The following is a 17,536-nucleotide window of genomic DNA, read 5'->3' as shown; positions in this document are numbered from 1 at the left end:
AAAATAACTAACTAGATAAAGTTCCCCTCGGGGCACAGGTCTTTATCAGGGCAGGTCAGGTTGTGGCCTCCTGGTGGCGCTATAATAGGCCAATGTGAAAAGGGTGCCATTTCTTCTTTCGCCTTGGATGGCAATTGGATGATTTGAGGCATTAGGCATTTTGTTCCAAAAATGTTTTGCAAAAATCCACCTGTTGGTGGCGCTATAACAGGCCAATGTGAGAAGGGTGGGCTATATTCCTCAGCCTAGTAGGAAAGTCTGTGAAAGAGTTCACGTAAATTGCACACTGCGTTCCTGATTTGAGGCTTTTTGTTCAAAATGGGCCAATCCTGCCAACTTTGAAAGCCAATGTTAGCCAATTAGGATGGAATATGAAATATCGGACAGATCTGGCTTGAACACATGACTATAGAGATAGTGTGTAACGATTTGCGGGATTTTTGGACAGAATCTGGAGGAGTAATATCAAAAGTCAGCCTCCCGGTGGCGCTATAACAGGTCGTTCAGGTAAATTTGGGGCAGAGGTTCATCGTTGGCATCCAGGGAGAGTGTGTGCAAAATTTGGCATCGACCGGGTTAACGGTGCCGGAGATTAGCTGGTAACGGACGGACACACACACTCGCACGGACGGAGTGCAAAACATACTCTCTCCCCATGCCTTCAGCCTGGTGGAAACAATAATAGAGAAAATATATCAAATGAATACTGAAACCAGATCTTTCTTTCTTTCTCACCTTTATTACTTGGAAATACAGTTGAGGGCAAGCCCTCATTTTCAACGTAGCCGAGGTTACAATACACAAAATACAGTCACAAAACAATACATCAAACACAACATTATAAATCAGGGAACTTTATACAGAACAACCATCAGTAAAATAAATCAATTGAAGCAGGAGCAATCACGGTGAAAAATATTCTGGAGCATTCCTTTGAACTGACCGAAGGATGGCAGGGAGCTCAGTTTTAAAGAGTTTTGGAGTTCATTCCATGAAGTTGAGCCATTGACAGAAAAAGCTATCTTGCCCAACTCTGTCTGGGTCTGAGGAACCGGCTTGAGCCTTAAGAAATCACTAGAGCGGGTCTGATAGTGCTATTGTTCAGTTCCATCATGGAACAAATAGTCAGGGAGCATCCCAGCAATGCTTCTCGCCTCTCAGTCAGAGAGGATAAACCTGAGTTCAGTCAGACAACTCACGAATAGATTTACCAATATTTATTACAGAATGAGTAATGAGTGTGCATATGATATTTGACTTGGCATTCGGCTCTGCTGGATTTGTCCCTGCTCGGCAAGATTAAGCAACAACATAAAACATTAAGAGCAGGGAGATAGATATACAATAACCCCCCCCCCCCCCATGGGGAACATACATAGCAGAGCCCACCGGTGGTGCTGGGGTGGTGGTGGGAAAAAACATCACATACAACCAGGGAACATATGCAGAGGAAGGCAGGAAGAGCATGCAGACTGGTGAGCTTAAGTAGCCCGTCCAATTGGTCAGCTGACTGCCGCATCGGCGAATGACGTGAGGGACTTGCACACACTTGTACACCCACATAGTAATGCAGCATGTTAACCCCTTGAGTATAGTATGCGCCTTTGAGCATGGCATGAACCCCCTCGAGTATGTCTGACTGAACTAACTCCGCGAGCTACGTCTCATTTCTCATAAAGTGCACAGTGGTGGGTACCATAACTATCACCAGTAGTCCACCGCAAGGCAGAGTGGTAGACAGTGTCTAGCCACTTTAAAAGTGAAGGAGCAGCAGACCTACAGTATAAATAATGTCCCTGTAGTCCAGGACCGAGAGGAAAGTGGACTCAATAATAGCTTTTTTTACTGGAATTTGGAAAACAGAATTTATTGCTATACAGAAAACCTAGTTTTTGTCTTAGTTTGGAGACAAGATCAACAATATGAAATTTAAAAGAAAGTTTAGAAGATCTATGATCAAGATCTAATCATTAAGGAAAGTCTGTCTGTCTGTCTGTCTGTCTGTCTGTCTGTCTGTCTGTCTGTCTGTCTGTCTGTCTGTCACCATTACATCACCTAATCCATTACATCACCTAATCAACATGAAGTAGACTTTAATATATTAGGTTTTTGAAAACCGTCCATCCGTCGAGACGGTTGGAGAGGCCGTTGCCTATCCAAACGGATCTCCATATAAGCCTATACTGTATATTGGCGTATCGGTCAGACTGGCGTTTCTGGACGAACACCTATCCGACGGCAGGCACGGCACTCCAATCGGTTCGCCGCCAATTAACGTGCGGTTAATTGCAGTTATTTGGTAAGGCATGAGAGTTGATAAGATTGTTGACATTTGACTGTGTCTTCTGATGGATTATTGTAATCTTTCACATAATTATGCTGCAGTTCTGTTCTAGAGCACCCGTATATAGATCTAAAAGTATAGCTAGGTCTCCTACTTCAGTGTTCACAGCAACCCCTTCTGAGGAAATGACTATTCTATAAATGTATTTCTTTGTGTCTGCTCTAATGTTGCAGATTTAGATTTAGATTCATGTGTGCGCGCACGCACGCACACACATGTGCAGCCCCCACTTTCAAAACGTGTGACCTAATCCAACCAAACATGCGTTCACAGCTGACTAAAAGGCTTTTAATTCACTACCAATCTTCTCCATTTCACAAAGGAAATTGGCAATAAATCCCCCAGGAATTCACCATTTAAATCTTTTGTCTCAGTCTTCACAAATTACAGAACATGCTGCAACCTGGGTTCAATCTTCGTTTGGTGTATTTATGCAGTAATTTAATAAATTCTCCAAACAAAGCATTAATGATGATTATAAGTTACTGTAGCCTACATTCACAGCCATGCATGCCACTGTATACTATCGAGCATGTTCCCTAGTTTAATGGCCAAATTGTTTACATGCTATTTATTTAACCGCAGGCCATTAGAACAGGGGTTCTCAACGTTTTTGGCCGGGGACCCCCGAAAATGCTTTGGCAACGTCTCGGGACCCCCGCCCCGCCCCCTCCCGACCCCCAATATAAATTGACTGCTACAATAACCTTAAACCATTTTGGGCGGGAACCCCTTTTGGTGTTTTAAGCATTGTTATAATTTAGCTATTTAAAAATAGCAGATCTACAAGCTCATAGCGCGCCACCGAGTGGCGCGCTACGAGCTTGTAGGTCTGCTATTTTTGAAAAATCGTGAAAAAAAAAAATCTTTTTTTTTTTGGAAAATAATTTGGGGACCCCCTAAAATAATTTGGCGACCCCCCGAGGGGTCGCGACCCACGGGTTGAGAACCCCTGCATTAGAAGACACTTATTACCGATACCGAAACAGAAACATTGCGCTATTCATCTTACTGAGGATTAGTATTGGAATAAGTCACACGTTTCAATGCAGTGTAATTAATCGTTTCGAGTGTAGCAGGTTTTTCTCTCCAAACAGCTCCTCTGGCTTTATGGAATGTAGACATGTTTTTGTAAACCACCAGCAGTGATTCTGGACAAATATGCCTCCAATGAGTAGACTGCATGTTGCCTCACAGCTGTGTGTGTGTGTGTGTGTGTGTGTGTGTGTGTGTGTGTGTGTGTGTGTGTGTGTGTGTGTGTGTGTGTGTGTGTGTGTGTGTGTGTGTGTGTGTGTGTGTGTGTGTGTGTGTGTGTGTGTGTGTGTGTGTGTGTGTGTGTGTGTGTGTGTGTGTGTGTGTGTGTGTGTGTGTGTGTGTGTGTGTGTGTGTGTGTGGTAGAATTTGAGAAATAGATATTGTGAGGACAAAGCTGGTTTATGTTATGATTGTTGATGAGTTGCGGATGGTGTTGGGGTTGAGTTTTTACTTATTACTGCGTGCGTGTGCGTGCTAGACATTACAGCTTTATATTTACAGTCTGTGCTAGAGGGGACATACAGTACTGTGATCAGAAAAAGTATTAAGGTGCGTACATGCATGTGTGAGCACTTGTGAGTACTTTTATACTCACAAGTACTGTATGTTAGTGTATGAGTAATGTTTGTAAAGTTTTTTTGTGTGTGTATTGTTTGTCCGAAATGGTAGAGAAATGACAGAGTTACCGTGTGGCGGTCCCTCTACTGTACCCTCTACTGTACTGTACTGTACTGTCACAGTACTGTACTGGCACACCCGAAAGCATCATATATACAGTTAATACGTGCGTGTGTGTGTTTGTGTGTGCGTTAGGTTGCGCACATGTGGTGAAAAACAACCATGCTGTTTTCGTGCTCATACCCAGCCACCCACCCACACACATAGCTCCGTAAGGGAGTGGTTGCACCACTCAAAAATCTGACTTTAAAAAAAATAGCATATCTACAAGCTCAAACCGTGTTGCAACCGTGTTGAGTTTTCTGCACCTCGTGGTGCAGAAAACGGGGTTGTGAGCTTGTAGATTTGCTCATTTAATAGCCAAAAGCATAACATAAGTGGTTAATTCAAGTTTTGTAATAATAACATAAATAGTAGTAACTAGTAACTAACATTATTAAATAATTGTAATGGAGTCAAAAGTACAAATTCCCAGCTGAGTGGCCTTGTGGCTATAGTGTCCGCGATGAAATCGGGAGAAAGACTATAAAACTTGTTCCCAATGCCTCCCTGCTAGGCTGCTTGACACTCAGCATCAAGGATACTTTGTACATCAAGCCGCCTCAAGCTACAGTACAGGAACAGGAGATCTAGGCTCCTGACTTATGGATAACATGGCTCCGGAACCCAAGGCTATTTGCCACTGAGATTTAGTGGATTGTCTCGAAAAAGTTAAATACTCAATTAAAATATAATGACCCTCAAAACTGTAAATGTACTTTGTTACTTTCCACCACTGGCATTCATGTGTGTGTGTCTAGCAGACCTTCAAGATCACAACGCGTTGCGTCCACAACGCGTGGTGAGCTTGTAGATCAGCTATTTTACGAGCGTGAAACCGTTGTGCGACAAAACTATGAATGGGCCTTAAGACAAGGACAGAGCAGTCCTCGATCCGTGTTTGTTCAGGGGAGGTCTTCTGTTTATAAGGTAATTAGAGTACTTACAACTAACTGGGGGCAACCAAGGTCAAGCTAATCTGTGTGTGGAGTTCATGGGGCCCCTGTTATATGATCCGGATCACTAACCCAAATTAAATAACCTTTAAATGAACAGGTGGTAAATGACTCACAAATTGACTGTGACTTCCCCTGTACAAGTATATAGGCTGTGTAATTGTGTTGTGTCCTGATCGGGGGCTGTAAAAAGGTGTGTGTGTGTGTGCGTGTGTGCGTGTGTGCGTGCGTGCGTGAAAATGTTGGAAAATGTCCGCTTAACAGGCCCAAAACAGGGATAAATGTATAGTATTATGCAAGTTCAGGATGTATTTAAAATATATCCTAGAAGTTATCCTATTCAGCAGCAGCATGATAATTGACAGAGAAATTAATGTCAAATTAGTAATCATCTGACCCTTGTGCCTTTCCACTGAATGTTGAAATGGTTTTGCATCTCTAGTTTTAACTAATGTAACAGTACTAAACAGAAGAAACTGGATCCTGTCCAGAATTTGTATTGATGTATTTATAATTTAGCTAGATTTGCTATGTATGTCTGCACTATAGCACCATGTGCACAACTGGTGGTTTGTTGTCGGATTGTCGTCATAGGCCAGCGCAACTTCTAAAATATACACAGTAAAAACCGGGAGTGTTCATTTTAATCTGGAAGTGTAAAAGTGAATCTTTATGTTAGCCCTTACAGGTCAATTTTTACACTTACATTTAAATGAAAAGGCCGTCCAAATGTTCCCATGACTCCCAGATAACGAATCATGTGTTGGTTAGAGGTTATTTGATTGTTTTACCGCATTGCCCTCAGGTAATCAATCTGGGCTGAGTATTAATCAACCTGAGTCTACATTATGTTGTTTTAACTCATGCTGCTCATTTCACCAACATTTATTTAGTTTTTATTTCTTTCATGTCTACAGATGACCTCATACAAATGTGTCAGAATGGTAGAGATTAACAGTTTTATACAAAATAATTACTCTTTGCATTGCTCCAAAACACAATGTAATGCTTACTTTATACGTCCATACATTATTATTTTATTATTATTAAATTACTCTTCTGTGTACTTTGAATTCCAGATTTGCTTATGAGATGAGAGACGGTAATAAATGGTCAAGTGTCATATTGAATGTGAGGAGGGCAATGCACACTTTTTGTTTTCTTTCAACTGCAGTAACATTTCTCTGAAAATGAATTTCCACAACAGATCCGATGTGTATCCCTTGCTCCATGAGATACAGTTTCCTGTTTCCAGTGTGATTATTCTGGAAGCTAAAGTGATCTGTTTGTTTTCTCTTGAGGCCATTCAACTTACCCTGCTTAGTTTCTTGGTCTGTTTATTTGCTATAAGTGCTTTTTGTCCTCATGGGGACATGATGAGATGAAACTGTGGATCACACAGGAAACCATCCTCAATTAAATTCTCTTAGCTTAGCGTGTCCATTGTTTCTCCTCTAAAGAGAGAGAGAGAGAGAGAGAGAGAGAGAGAGTACCATGTGACATAGCAGATTCTGAAGACAAACTGGATAGTGGATACCCTGTCTCAATGTTTCTCATACTTCACATACAAGTGCACATGCACATAAATATACAGAGCATACCGCAAACATATTGACAATAGGCGGTGTCAGTCGAGTTTTGCTTGGTCTTCAACCAGCCAAAATTCTCACGTCTCCCCCCTTCTCCGCTCCTTCCATTGGCTCCCGGTTGCTGCCCGCACAGAGTACAAAACTCTGATGCTGGCCTTCAAAGCAACCAAAGGTATCTTCAAAGTCTTGCCGGACCATACAACCCGCCGTGTGTGCTCATATCAGCCGATGCAGGGAGGCTGGCAGAACATTCACTAAAAACCGGGGCCAGCGCTCCACACGTCCTAGACTCTTCTCCCTTCTGGCTCCAAAACTTTTTTGCACTCTATAATGTATACTCAATACTCATAGCTTCACTGTACAGCTAATCTACTTTTGGACATATGTTATGTTCTTAGCTTGCTTATGATGCTTGATGATGACTATTTCTATGTGTTGTTCTTGCTTACTGTAAATCGCTCTGGATTAAGAGAGTCTGCTAAATGCCTAAATTGTAAATTGAGTTTAAATCTATGGACTGACAAAATTAAATGTCCTTGTATATAAAACACGCCTACTTTGTTGTATACTCATTCCTGATGAAGACCCGGAGGGGTCGAAACGTTGATTCCTGACCATTGATTCCTTATAAACTACTGTGAGCTTAAAGAACGGTGTGCAGACTTCCTACCTTCTTTCTGTATGTATATTTTGGTCCTGCACCCGTCAACATTTTTTGAGCTGTGCGTGCTTCCCGTTTGGATGTTCTCTTGTATGTTCCTTTACCACTTGTGCATATTTGTTTTTATACTTGTTTTTATATGTTCTCTCTGATGTGGACATACACACATGACATGCATGATGTGATGGTTGTTCTGTGGAGGTAGATGTATGTCAGATATAGTACATTAAACACAACACGTCATATACCGTACATTCAAGTACAATTTCAGTACATACTGAAGCAGAAAAATGCACAAAGTCAAATACACCACCCACTCAAATTAATACTGTATATTCACACACTAGGTCAGGCTGACCAGAGAGCTGTGCACTAACATGTCCGGTTTGATTCTGACTGGGTATCTGTTGAGAAGGGGACAGATAAGACCCCCTGTTTATACGATAATTGAATATATAGATGGTTGAGAAAAAGGCAGGCGTTGCTGTCTCTCACGCTCTATGCACGCTCTATGTACTATGCAGCTATAGCGAATATTGAAAGGCACTAGCGCCAGTTTTTCAACAGCACCAACCAGGGCAATTGTATTTGGTGGCTGATTGTTATCCAGGTCTAGCAGACGTACAGTTCCTTCCGCAGAGACGTCTCTTGTGGTGACAGTTCAAGCATCCCTTGGGCTGGTATGACGTATCACTCTCACTCTCTCAGTCCTTTTATCAATCCCCTCAACCAGGGCAAATAAAGCAATGGTTCTCAAACTTTTTCAGGTAAAGGACCCCCGAATTGACACGTATTAGCCCGCGTACCCACGTTTGAAGAGATATGCCAGAGACCCCCAAGATTTGTATGGCTCTACCAGTAATAATTCCCAACCATTTTAATTTCAAGGACCCCCAGTTTTACATGTATTAGGCTACGCTACGGAGCGTACGCCCATTTAATGGCATTTATATCTCTGAGACCCCAATTTGTATTGTAAAATCAATGTTAATGTTAATAAAACTCAGAGTGTACAAATGGAACCAAACGGACCCATCAGGGTCAGGGTCAGGGTTAGCCTGGCTAATAAGCCAGACTCAAATCACACTGTCGTGTGGTATTTGAGTCTGGAGATGCTGTGTATGGATCTTGTTTCCCGGGGTCCGGGTTCAAACATTTTCTCTTTGACGCAATTGGTTAGAGCTACTGTCAGTCAAAGGTCTCAAGCATTGAACGTCACTGTACCAAAGCCCGCCCATATTGCATACCGTGTCCCGATTGGCCACACCAGTTCTCTGGTGTAGGAAATGGGCGTACAATTGAGCCTCTCCAGACCGTAATCCGCCAGCAGGCAATTTGTTTTTGTGCCAACGGCTGATTCGGTCTGGCTTATTAGCCAGGCTAGGTCCGTTTGGTTCCATTTGTACACTCTCTGAGTTACAGACTCTTATTTGGTTCCTAACTATCTATCATTTAGCTGGGGACCCCCTGGAACTCCATCAAGGACCCCTGTGGGTCCCCGGACCCCCGCTTTGAGAACCCCTGAAATAAAGGCTAAACACACACAATGCTCATCTCCAACTCTCACCTCATGGTGCACCTCCCAAGTGGGGAATTGTTCTACCTCTAGATTAGACACAGTTAAAGGCATGTGAGTGTTGAATGGCATTAGAGACTTTATATTCACATAAATTCAAATCCCCCAGTGGAAATTTGAAGTGCAGTGAGTCCTTATAGACCCAACTCCCAGCTGAGGCAGTACATATTCAGCTGCATGTGCACTTGTGTTGTTAAGTAGTACTGCAGTACTTATATACATTTATGACTGGAATAATGTGAAAGATGAAGTGACATGCAGTAAAAGTCTTTCTTATTATTAGAAGCAGATGAAAGAAACCAGTACCAAAATGGTGATCTACTGTCAAGGTTAGGCTTAATTTCATTTATTTAGATTACATTTGATTTACCAAACTTTTGACTTGTGATAACTGTCATTGTCCTGTGTGTAAATGTCTGTTGCCCTGACTGGGGACGCTGTGGGTGCTGGGGGCGTGTTCTCTCCTCCGTGTCATCAGTGCCAATACCCTAGGTGGGGTTGGCGAAATGTGGATGTTCTCCCCGTGTCCCCTCACAAGGTACCCTCACAAAAGAAACGGCCTCCCCCTGGCCAGCCGGGGCGCCTGATGGAGGGGAATGTAACTGGTTGGAATAATGTGTTCCTTCCACGCATATCCAGGGAAACTCACCCCCCCCCCCCCCCCCCCCCCCCCCCCCTGTCCGGTGAAAAGAAGGACTCCTCATGCATAGAAGGAAGTATGATGTCAGTCCGTTGCTCTCCCCAGGTTGGCAGAGGGAGTGTAGAGCCCATGTTACATTAGATAATTGACACTGGGTGAAAAAAATGGGTTACAAAACAAATATAAAGTAGCCTACGGACCTGAAATCCCCACCCATTCATTCATTTGAATAAAGTTGCTCACCCAGCGCATACTTCCTCCTTCCAGCTTAGGGCATGCTGTTTTGATGGCGTCATGACACGCATTGCAGAGTAGTGTTCTTTGTGTGTCTCTACGCCGCAAACTACCTCTGTGCGCAAGCCTGTGAGTCGAGCCCGTTGGTCAACTTTACACATGTTCATGTAGGCCAGTGGGCCAAAACCGGCCCAAACTTGCAATACCAGATTTGGCCACTTAGAAGTGAAATCAGTGCTTAAAAATTCTCCCACGGTCCTGGGATCTTGCTACTATACTATAAGTATACAGTAAGTCACCCATAAGGCTATAGAAACATTTTGGATGTTACATGCTTTCCTTTCCTTAGTTTGAATCCAGTAATAGACCACACAATACAAAGGGGGCACATGTGCATGCAATGTGTTTGTGTGCGTGCGTGCGTGCGTGCGTGCGTGCGTGCGTGCGTGCGTGCGTGCGTGCGTGCGTGCGTGCGTGCGTGCGTGCGTGCGTGTGCATGCTTGTGGGTTATGCCTATCACCATAACCACACCTGAATCTAAGCTTTAAAGCGTACAGTGCATTCTATTCTATAGGACCACCATCAAAGCCTGTATTGCTACAATATGACTTCATGGGGGTAATTGGATTTTTTTCTTTTTATCACCTCCTAGTGTAAAGCAACACCTGGTAGCACTTTCCCCAGACGTGTGAGCCAGAGATGAATAGCTTATGATGCAGTATTATTTTGACTTGAGTCATAAATATAGTCATTCCTGCATAGCGATATAATGAGAACTTGTGGTTTCTGTTGTTCACTCATGTCTGGCACCGACGGATTATTTCACCAATGTGTTCCTTTTGAGCTGGAACGAATATGACTAGAAGTAGTGATGCAATCTATCTATGAATTCCACAAATCGCTGCGTGTGTTTGTATGAGTGTCCTTTTGTGTGTCTTGAGAACCGGCCAACAAGTCACCTTCAGTTTTGTTGTCCCAAGGAAGTGCAGTGTCAAGTGTGAAGTCAATTGGATGAGCGGTTCTCCAGAACCTACGTGTGTAGGGTTGCCAACCGTGCCTTGGAACACGTAATCGTCCCTTATTTGGAAACTAAAGGACGTGTCCCTTATTGAACTTACACTTTGTTCCTTATTTTTGGGAATCAATCAATGACAAATATCTTGCACGTTCAACCTGCTCATATACATACATATACTAGGCTATAACTGCTTAAACCATCTAGACTTAGTAAACTGGACATGAGTTGTCTTTGTACTTGGACTGTTTTTTCCCCCGCCTTTACACCAACTTTGCTAAAAATAGCCGATCTACAGCTCACAACAAGTTTGACGCAAAGGGGCCATAAGAGTCGATCTCAGAGCTATGGGGCTCCGTGACCCAATGCATACCAAACAAAAACATGAGATTTAAATTTAAATAAAATAACTAAGTAGAGAACTAATAAGAGAACTACTATAATAATGCAGCGCAAACGGGTGAAGTGACAAAAACGGTCTAAACCTCAGATCAATACCTAATTTATACTTAAAATAGCTGATCTACAAGCCCCCACCGCTTTAGGGTTAGGGTAAAAAATCACACCCGTGTGAAGTGAGTGGTGCAACTCCGTGTGTGTGTGTGTGTGGGGGGGGGGGGGAAGCCCCCCTGTGGGTCAGGGCTCCCAGGGTGCCGGCCCGATTCCAGTGAGCTGCACCGCGTCCGAAATGGTTGAGAAATAACAGAGTTACCGTTTGGGGGTCCCTCTACTGTACTGTACTGTCACTGTACTGTACTGGCACACCAGAAATCACCATATATACAGTTAATACGTGCGTGTGTGTTTGTGTGTGTGTTGCGCACAGGTCTTGAAAAGCAACCATGCTGTTTTCGTTGGCATATTGGCATACTAAAATCTTGATGTCCTCACAAGTATAGTAGTGTGCGTGCGTGCGTGCGTGCGTGCGTGCGTGCGTGCGCTGCCAAGTCTGAAGTCTGGCCATGGCCAGTTTCGTGGAGATGGTTCAGACATTAAAATGGAAAAGCAGTAAAACAAATCCATGTTGGATTAAGAATGACCAGATGAACTGTATAGTCTTTTGAGATGCTTGCTAATTTGGCCCTATAAAAGTATATTCTACGGGTGAAGTGTGTGTCTTTTAAAGTGTTCAAGGTATGTTGTGTATCATTGTCAATCTTATCTTTTACAGGAAGAAGTGCTGTGAAGGCTTTAAGTTTGTGCTGGGCCAATGCATTCCTGAAGGTATAGTGAAACCTTTCCAAAACGTTTGGACGTCTGTCTCGTGCAGTCTCTCGTGATATTTACTGGAACACTCTCTCTCTCTCTCTCTCTCTCATCTTATCCCATTATGTTTCCCTCGCTGAGCCCCCTAAAAATGTTCAATTGACTTTATGTTGTTTTAACCTCACTGAATAAGTGTAACACTGAGGAACACATGCCAGCACATGTTTTATTAGCAAACTCAAGCAAGTGTTTGATTAGTGTGGGATTTATGTATTGTTACCAGAGGCTGATTCAACAATATAGGCTTGATTCCAAATAATGTCTAATTGGCCCGTGGCAATCTTTGCATGATATGACATTATGTTGAAAGTAGCCTATACCATTTTAACATTCTGACCAGTCAGTATAACAACACACATGGTGTTTTCATGTTAGTAATGAATATATTGTTTCCCTCCCCGAACACCCGGGGTTATTTAATCCATTAAATCAGAGCGCCCAGCGATTTATAGCAGCCGAGCACATTTAGCGACAGACCAGGCGCTATCCCGGATGTAGCTGAAGTAGCTAGATGTAGCCAAAACACTCCCGAGGCGACCGACAACAACGGAGGTATGATTAATTATAACGCGACTAGCGACGGGACCGCGATGGGCATCATTTTTGCTTAGAATTGTACGTTATGATTTAGATCAAGAGTTATTCACGTTTTAAGATTTTCGGTCTCATCGGCTAAAATGGTTGGGAACATTTTCAATGACGTCCCACCGGAAAATAACATTGAATGTTGCGCAATGGACGCTCCCAGCCTGTGGAGCTCCACAGGCTCCATAAATCAATAAATCTCCGTCCTTTTATCAATCTCCGTCCTGAGCACTGGCCGTTACTAATTGATTGAACAGAGAACTGAGTCCTTGCCGCTCGGGGTGTTAACCATGCACTTAAGCACTATGCGTCAAATATCAAAAATGGGCAATCTACATGTTCATGTTCTGAGCTTGTAGATCGGCTATTTATAAAAAAATATATTTGGCTCCCCATCTGAACAAAAGTTGTGCCTGGAACCCCCATAAAATATTTGTGTAAAAATGTTCACAATTATTATTTTTTATTAGATTTATCAACATTTTCTAAAAAATGCAGATTAAAGCCACATTCCAATATAAAAATCTCGGCCACTCCATCATGTCAAATTATGGTGAAATTGGTGGCCTGAATACAGCTAGGTTGAACTCTGCTAATGAACAAACGGCAACGATTTACATTCAGACACTGACGTTATGTGATTGTCTACACGATTGTCACATATTTCAGCAGGTCACCAATTTCACCGCAGCACCACCATTCTGGAGTGAGCGAGTGTGAGTGAGCGAGTGGCCGAGATTTTGGGTATTGGAATTTGGCTTAACAAACTCGATGCGACACGTTGTGAGCTTGTAGCTCAGCTATTTTCAAATTACCAAAGTATAAAATAGCGTTGTTAAACTGAATTTGATGTTAATTTCACAAATTAACATCAAACCTCCTGGGACCCCCGAGGGGACCTCCTGGGACCCCCGAGGGGGCCCTGGACCCCACTTTGAGAACCAGTAGTGTAAATTAACTAAGTACATTTACTAGTGTTGTACTTGAGTACAATTTTGAGGGATTTGTACTTTACTTGAGTATTTCCAATTTCCAATACTTTTACTTCTACTCCACTACATCTCAGAGCCAAAATTTGTACTTTTACTCCACTACAATTATTTGAAAACTTTAGTCACTAGTTACTTTGGAGATTTTAATTTTGATTAGAAAACATACATTAACAACTTCAGCCCTAAATACATTTCGGCCATTTGAAAATAGTAGATCTACGCATTGTGAGCTTATAGATCAGCTATTTTCAAAAGATTTTGTACACATTTTGAACTTAGAAATGGGACATTCTGCGATATGAGTAATTTTACTTTTGTACTTTTACTTGAGTACATTTTGAATATGGGACTTCTACTTGTAACGGAGTACATCTCCATTGCAGTATTTATACTTTTACTTAAGTAAAACATTTGAGTACTTTTTTCCACCACTGTTGAGAACCCCCTGTTGCCCATCATCTTCCTGCAGACTATGACGTGTGCGCTGGCGCCCCCTGTGAGCAGCAGTGCACAGATCATTTTGGTCGAGTCGTGTGCACCTGTTACGATGGCTACCGCTATGACCGCGAACGCCACAGGAACCGAGAGAAGCCTTATTGTCTGGGTGAGTGACACTGGTACAGTACAGCTCCATATGCTGAGGATATAGACTAGAGCGCCGCAGTCCCACCCCATTTCAGAACGACGAGGCACCAGGAAATAATTCATTCATTTTTCCCATAGGCGTTTCAAAATGTATTTATTTAACGATTTGTTTTGGGCCAAACAAATAATTAGAAAGAAAGAAAGAAAATGTGTTTTTTTTCTTCTTTCTAATTTTTTGTTCAAAAATCGTTTGTTTTAACTGAAAAAGAACCCCCAGCAATAGGCTGATAGTGGGATTTTGTATAAATTATATTTTGCCTATTTGCATATATCACAAAGCTGGCGATGATTATTTTAGTGCCATTTAAATGTTGTATTGCCCGTATATAGGCAAAACCTCTGATCTGCAAACTCACAATGCCAGGTTGTGTGGTAGATCTGCTATTTTTGCCACTGTTTTTTGCATTTGTTTTGTACACTAATTGTTTTCAGTTTTTGAAAAAAATACATGACAATCATGCTATACTGCTCATGTAACGCTCGGGATTCGAACTCAGGCCTCCCGCGTGAAAGTCCAACATCTTAACCACTAGACCAAAGGGACATGGCGAGATATTAGACTTTTTTAGGCCATCAGCCGGCAGAGGCTCTGAGCCACTGCTACACTCATTTCAAATACAATTCACACAAATGTTGTCATTTTCTTACCTGTGTACTTATCCATTACAGATGTTGACGAGTGTGCAAACCAAAACGTCAGCGTATGTTCTCAGATCTGCATCAACACCGTGGGCAGCTACAGCTGTGAGTGTGAGAAAGGTTACTTCCTGGAAGAGGATGGTAAATCCTGCACCACGGGACAGACAGGTGAGCGTGTTTTCAGTGATGGAAAAAGTAAGAGTATCAATACTGCAATGTAGAACTATACTCCGTTACAAGTAAAAGTCTGGAATCCAACATGCACATGAGTTAAAGTACAAAAGTATTGGCATAAATATGTACTTAAAGTACTAAAAGTACTCATTGTGTAGAATTTTTCAAATGTATACAAAAATCAATGTGACGCATTGTGAGCTTGTAGATCGGCAATTTTCAAATGGCCGAAATGTACAGTATATAGCGCTGAAGTGGTTACTGTATGTTTTGTAATAATATAATAATAATAATCAAAATTATAATCAAAATCTACAAAGTTTTCAAATAAATGTAGTGGAATAAAAGTACAATATTTGGACACACTCTGCTATCATCAGCGCAAGCACACACTGCTTACCTGTCGTCAGAAGTGTTTACATGTCAGGAGGAATGCGGTACAAAGTCACAAATTAGATCCAAACTTTGGATGGCAGAAGATCCACCAAGGACAGCTCTCCAAAATTCCGGTTTATGGAGGTTTGAAAATCCTGTTTGTAACCATGGTCAGACTTTTACGTCCCATAGCTGGAAGTAACGGGTGTTGCCATAGCAACCGGATCAATGTCAAAAGCTGCCGTGGGGCTCAACCATTACATACACAGAGTATACATTGGGGGTACGAACATGTACGTAGCTGGCAGATAACGTCCCATAGCTGGGGGGTTACGAGTATATTTGTACCTGGCAAAAATACAGTTAAGTACAGTTTTGCCACAGTAGTTGTTTTCCATGTGTCTGAATGAACAACTGACTACTAGGAGCATGCCATTGCCATACTGTATGTCGTAGGCTCAATATGTCAGTTTGTCACCTCGCCCTTCACATTCAATAGATCCCGTGTTCTTTTGTGGCCAGATGTAATTTCCTGGGGTCTAGTAGGACTATAGTAAATAATAATAAAGAAATTGCAAAAATCGTAAAAAAAATAAATACATATTTAGCCACTTGTTCGAATGCCCCCCGTCCGCCCCCCTGTCAAAAACAGCTAAAAAACAAAAGAAAGCAGCAAATGACCAAAAAAATCAATACTCATATTTTACTTTCTATAATAACAACCTATTGTTGAAAAAACAAAATTTTATAGTTTGTCATAAATGGCCGAAAATAGATAATCTACAAACCCAGCACAAGAATTCAATGCTTGTAGATCAGATATTTTCTTGCTATATTTTAAGATATTGTTTTCCTAATTGATTACACCCCTATACTCTTCATTCCAATCAGAGAGAGAGAGAGAGAGAGAGAGAGAGAGAGAGAGAGAGAGAGTTTCAAGCATGGACACCTGGTAGTCATTACACCTATAGCAGCTTCTTGTACATGTCAGAATGTCTCCCTCGCTCAAAAACTGCCCCTTGACTCCAGTCTGTTTGGATTTGCTTGATGCATTTGAGGCTAACATCACAAATGGATGAAGGGATGAGAAAGAGTCCGGCCCCAGATTCGGTTGCAAATGGAGCGGTCATGGCTGCAGATTTGCAACTTCCTCCCATGAGCTTGTCTTACCATTACCCTGATAGAAAAATACCTTTTACCAACAGCAGTTCTTACGCCTAATTTATGTTCGGTTGAACGGCGGTGTCGTGCGTACCGGTGTCGCTCGCCAGAAATAATCAACCTACAAGCTCTCAACGTATCGCACTTACAACTTGTTGAGAGCTTGTAGGTCACATATTTTCAGCGTGTTACAATGTCTTACGACCAACTATTAATCAGGCTTTACTTTAGGAATGAGTGGTACGGTACACACTCACACCCCCCGCTGTGTGTCCCACTGCTGAGACAACATACTGGAGGAAAATACTGTCCAGAAGCTCTCAGACCTCCATTACATTTATATATTTATACACTCAGTCACCTTCTACTCCAGTCCAGACACAAAATAAAACAAGACAGAGTCTAATAACTGTTTTCCTGTGCAGTGTGTAGCTATGGATATGACATTAACTGCATGTGTTCACGTGATAACATAAAATGTCTTAAAATGTAAATTGAAAACATTTCTTCAGTTTCACTGCAGATGGACAATTTATTTATATTTCCTTGGTCCCTTTGCATTGAGTTACAATGATATGCATATATCTTGAACAAAGGATGAGCTGAGATGGTTTTGTGGTAATGTTGCTGCGCTGTGACTGGTGTGTAGCAGCGCCAACTGAGCTGTGTAGTTTGCTGTGTAACGGGCTCAATGGCAGGGGACAGGGGACAGTACAGCAGGTTGTCAATTATTGTTAATTTGACTTCACTTCACTGTATTAGTGTAGTCTGTGACACATTTAATCCACCTGTCTCTTGTACGCAAACTAGCCTTTCCCACCGGATCGTATAGTAACTTGGCGACACCACCCCCTTCTGTGACGCACGCACGCGGAACTGCCTCTCACATGAGCGGACCGCCTTAAATAACTCCCAAAACCCCTGCAATACCA

The 17,536-nt window shown here is 42.2% G+C and overlaps 1 protein-coding gene across 4 annotated transcripts in view; it reads left to right on the top strand.

Moving 5' to 3' along the window:
- ccbe1 (collagen and calcium binding EGF domains 1) overlaps positions 1 to 17,536 on the top strand; it is a 57,180-nt gene that overhangs the window by 23,687 nt on the left and 15,957 nt on the right. For all 4 annotated transcript variants that reach the window (XM_079524761.1, XM_079524760.1, XM_079524763.1 and 1 more), the window contains 3 exons: positions 11,939 to 11,991; positions 14,080 to 14,214; positions 14,925 to 15,062. In XM_079524761.1, the coding sequence (XP_079380887.1) occupies positions 11,939 to 11,991; positions 14,080 to 14,214; positions 14,925 to 15,062 (326 nt within the window). The remainder of the gene's footprint in view (positions 1 to 11,938; positions 11,992 to 14,079; positions 14,215 to 14,924; positions 15,063 to 17,536) is intronic.

This window comes from Electrona antarctica (genome assembly GCF_951216825.1).
Source record: "Electrona antarctica genome assembly, chromosome: 16".
NCBI classification, from domain to species: Eukaryota; Metazoa; Chordata; class Actinopteri; order Myctophiformes; family Myctophidae; genus Electrona; species Electrona antarctica.
Note: the sequence above shows the minus strand (reverse complement) of the source record. Positions and strands in the feature narration are given on the sequence as shown.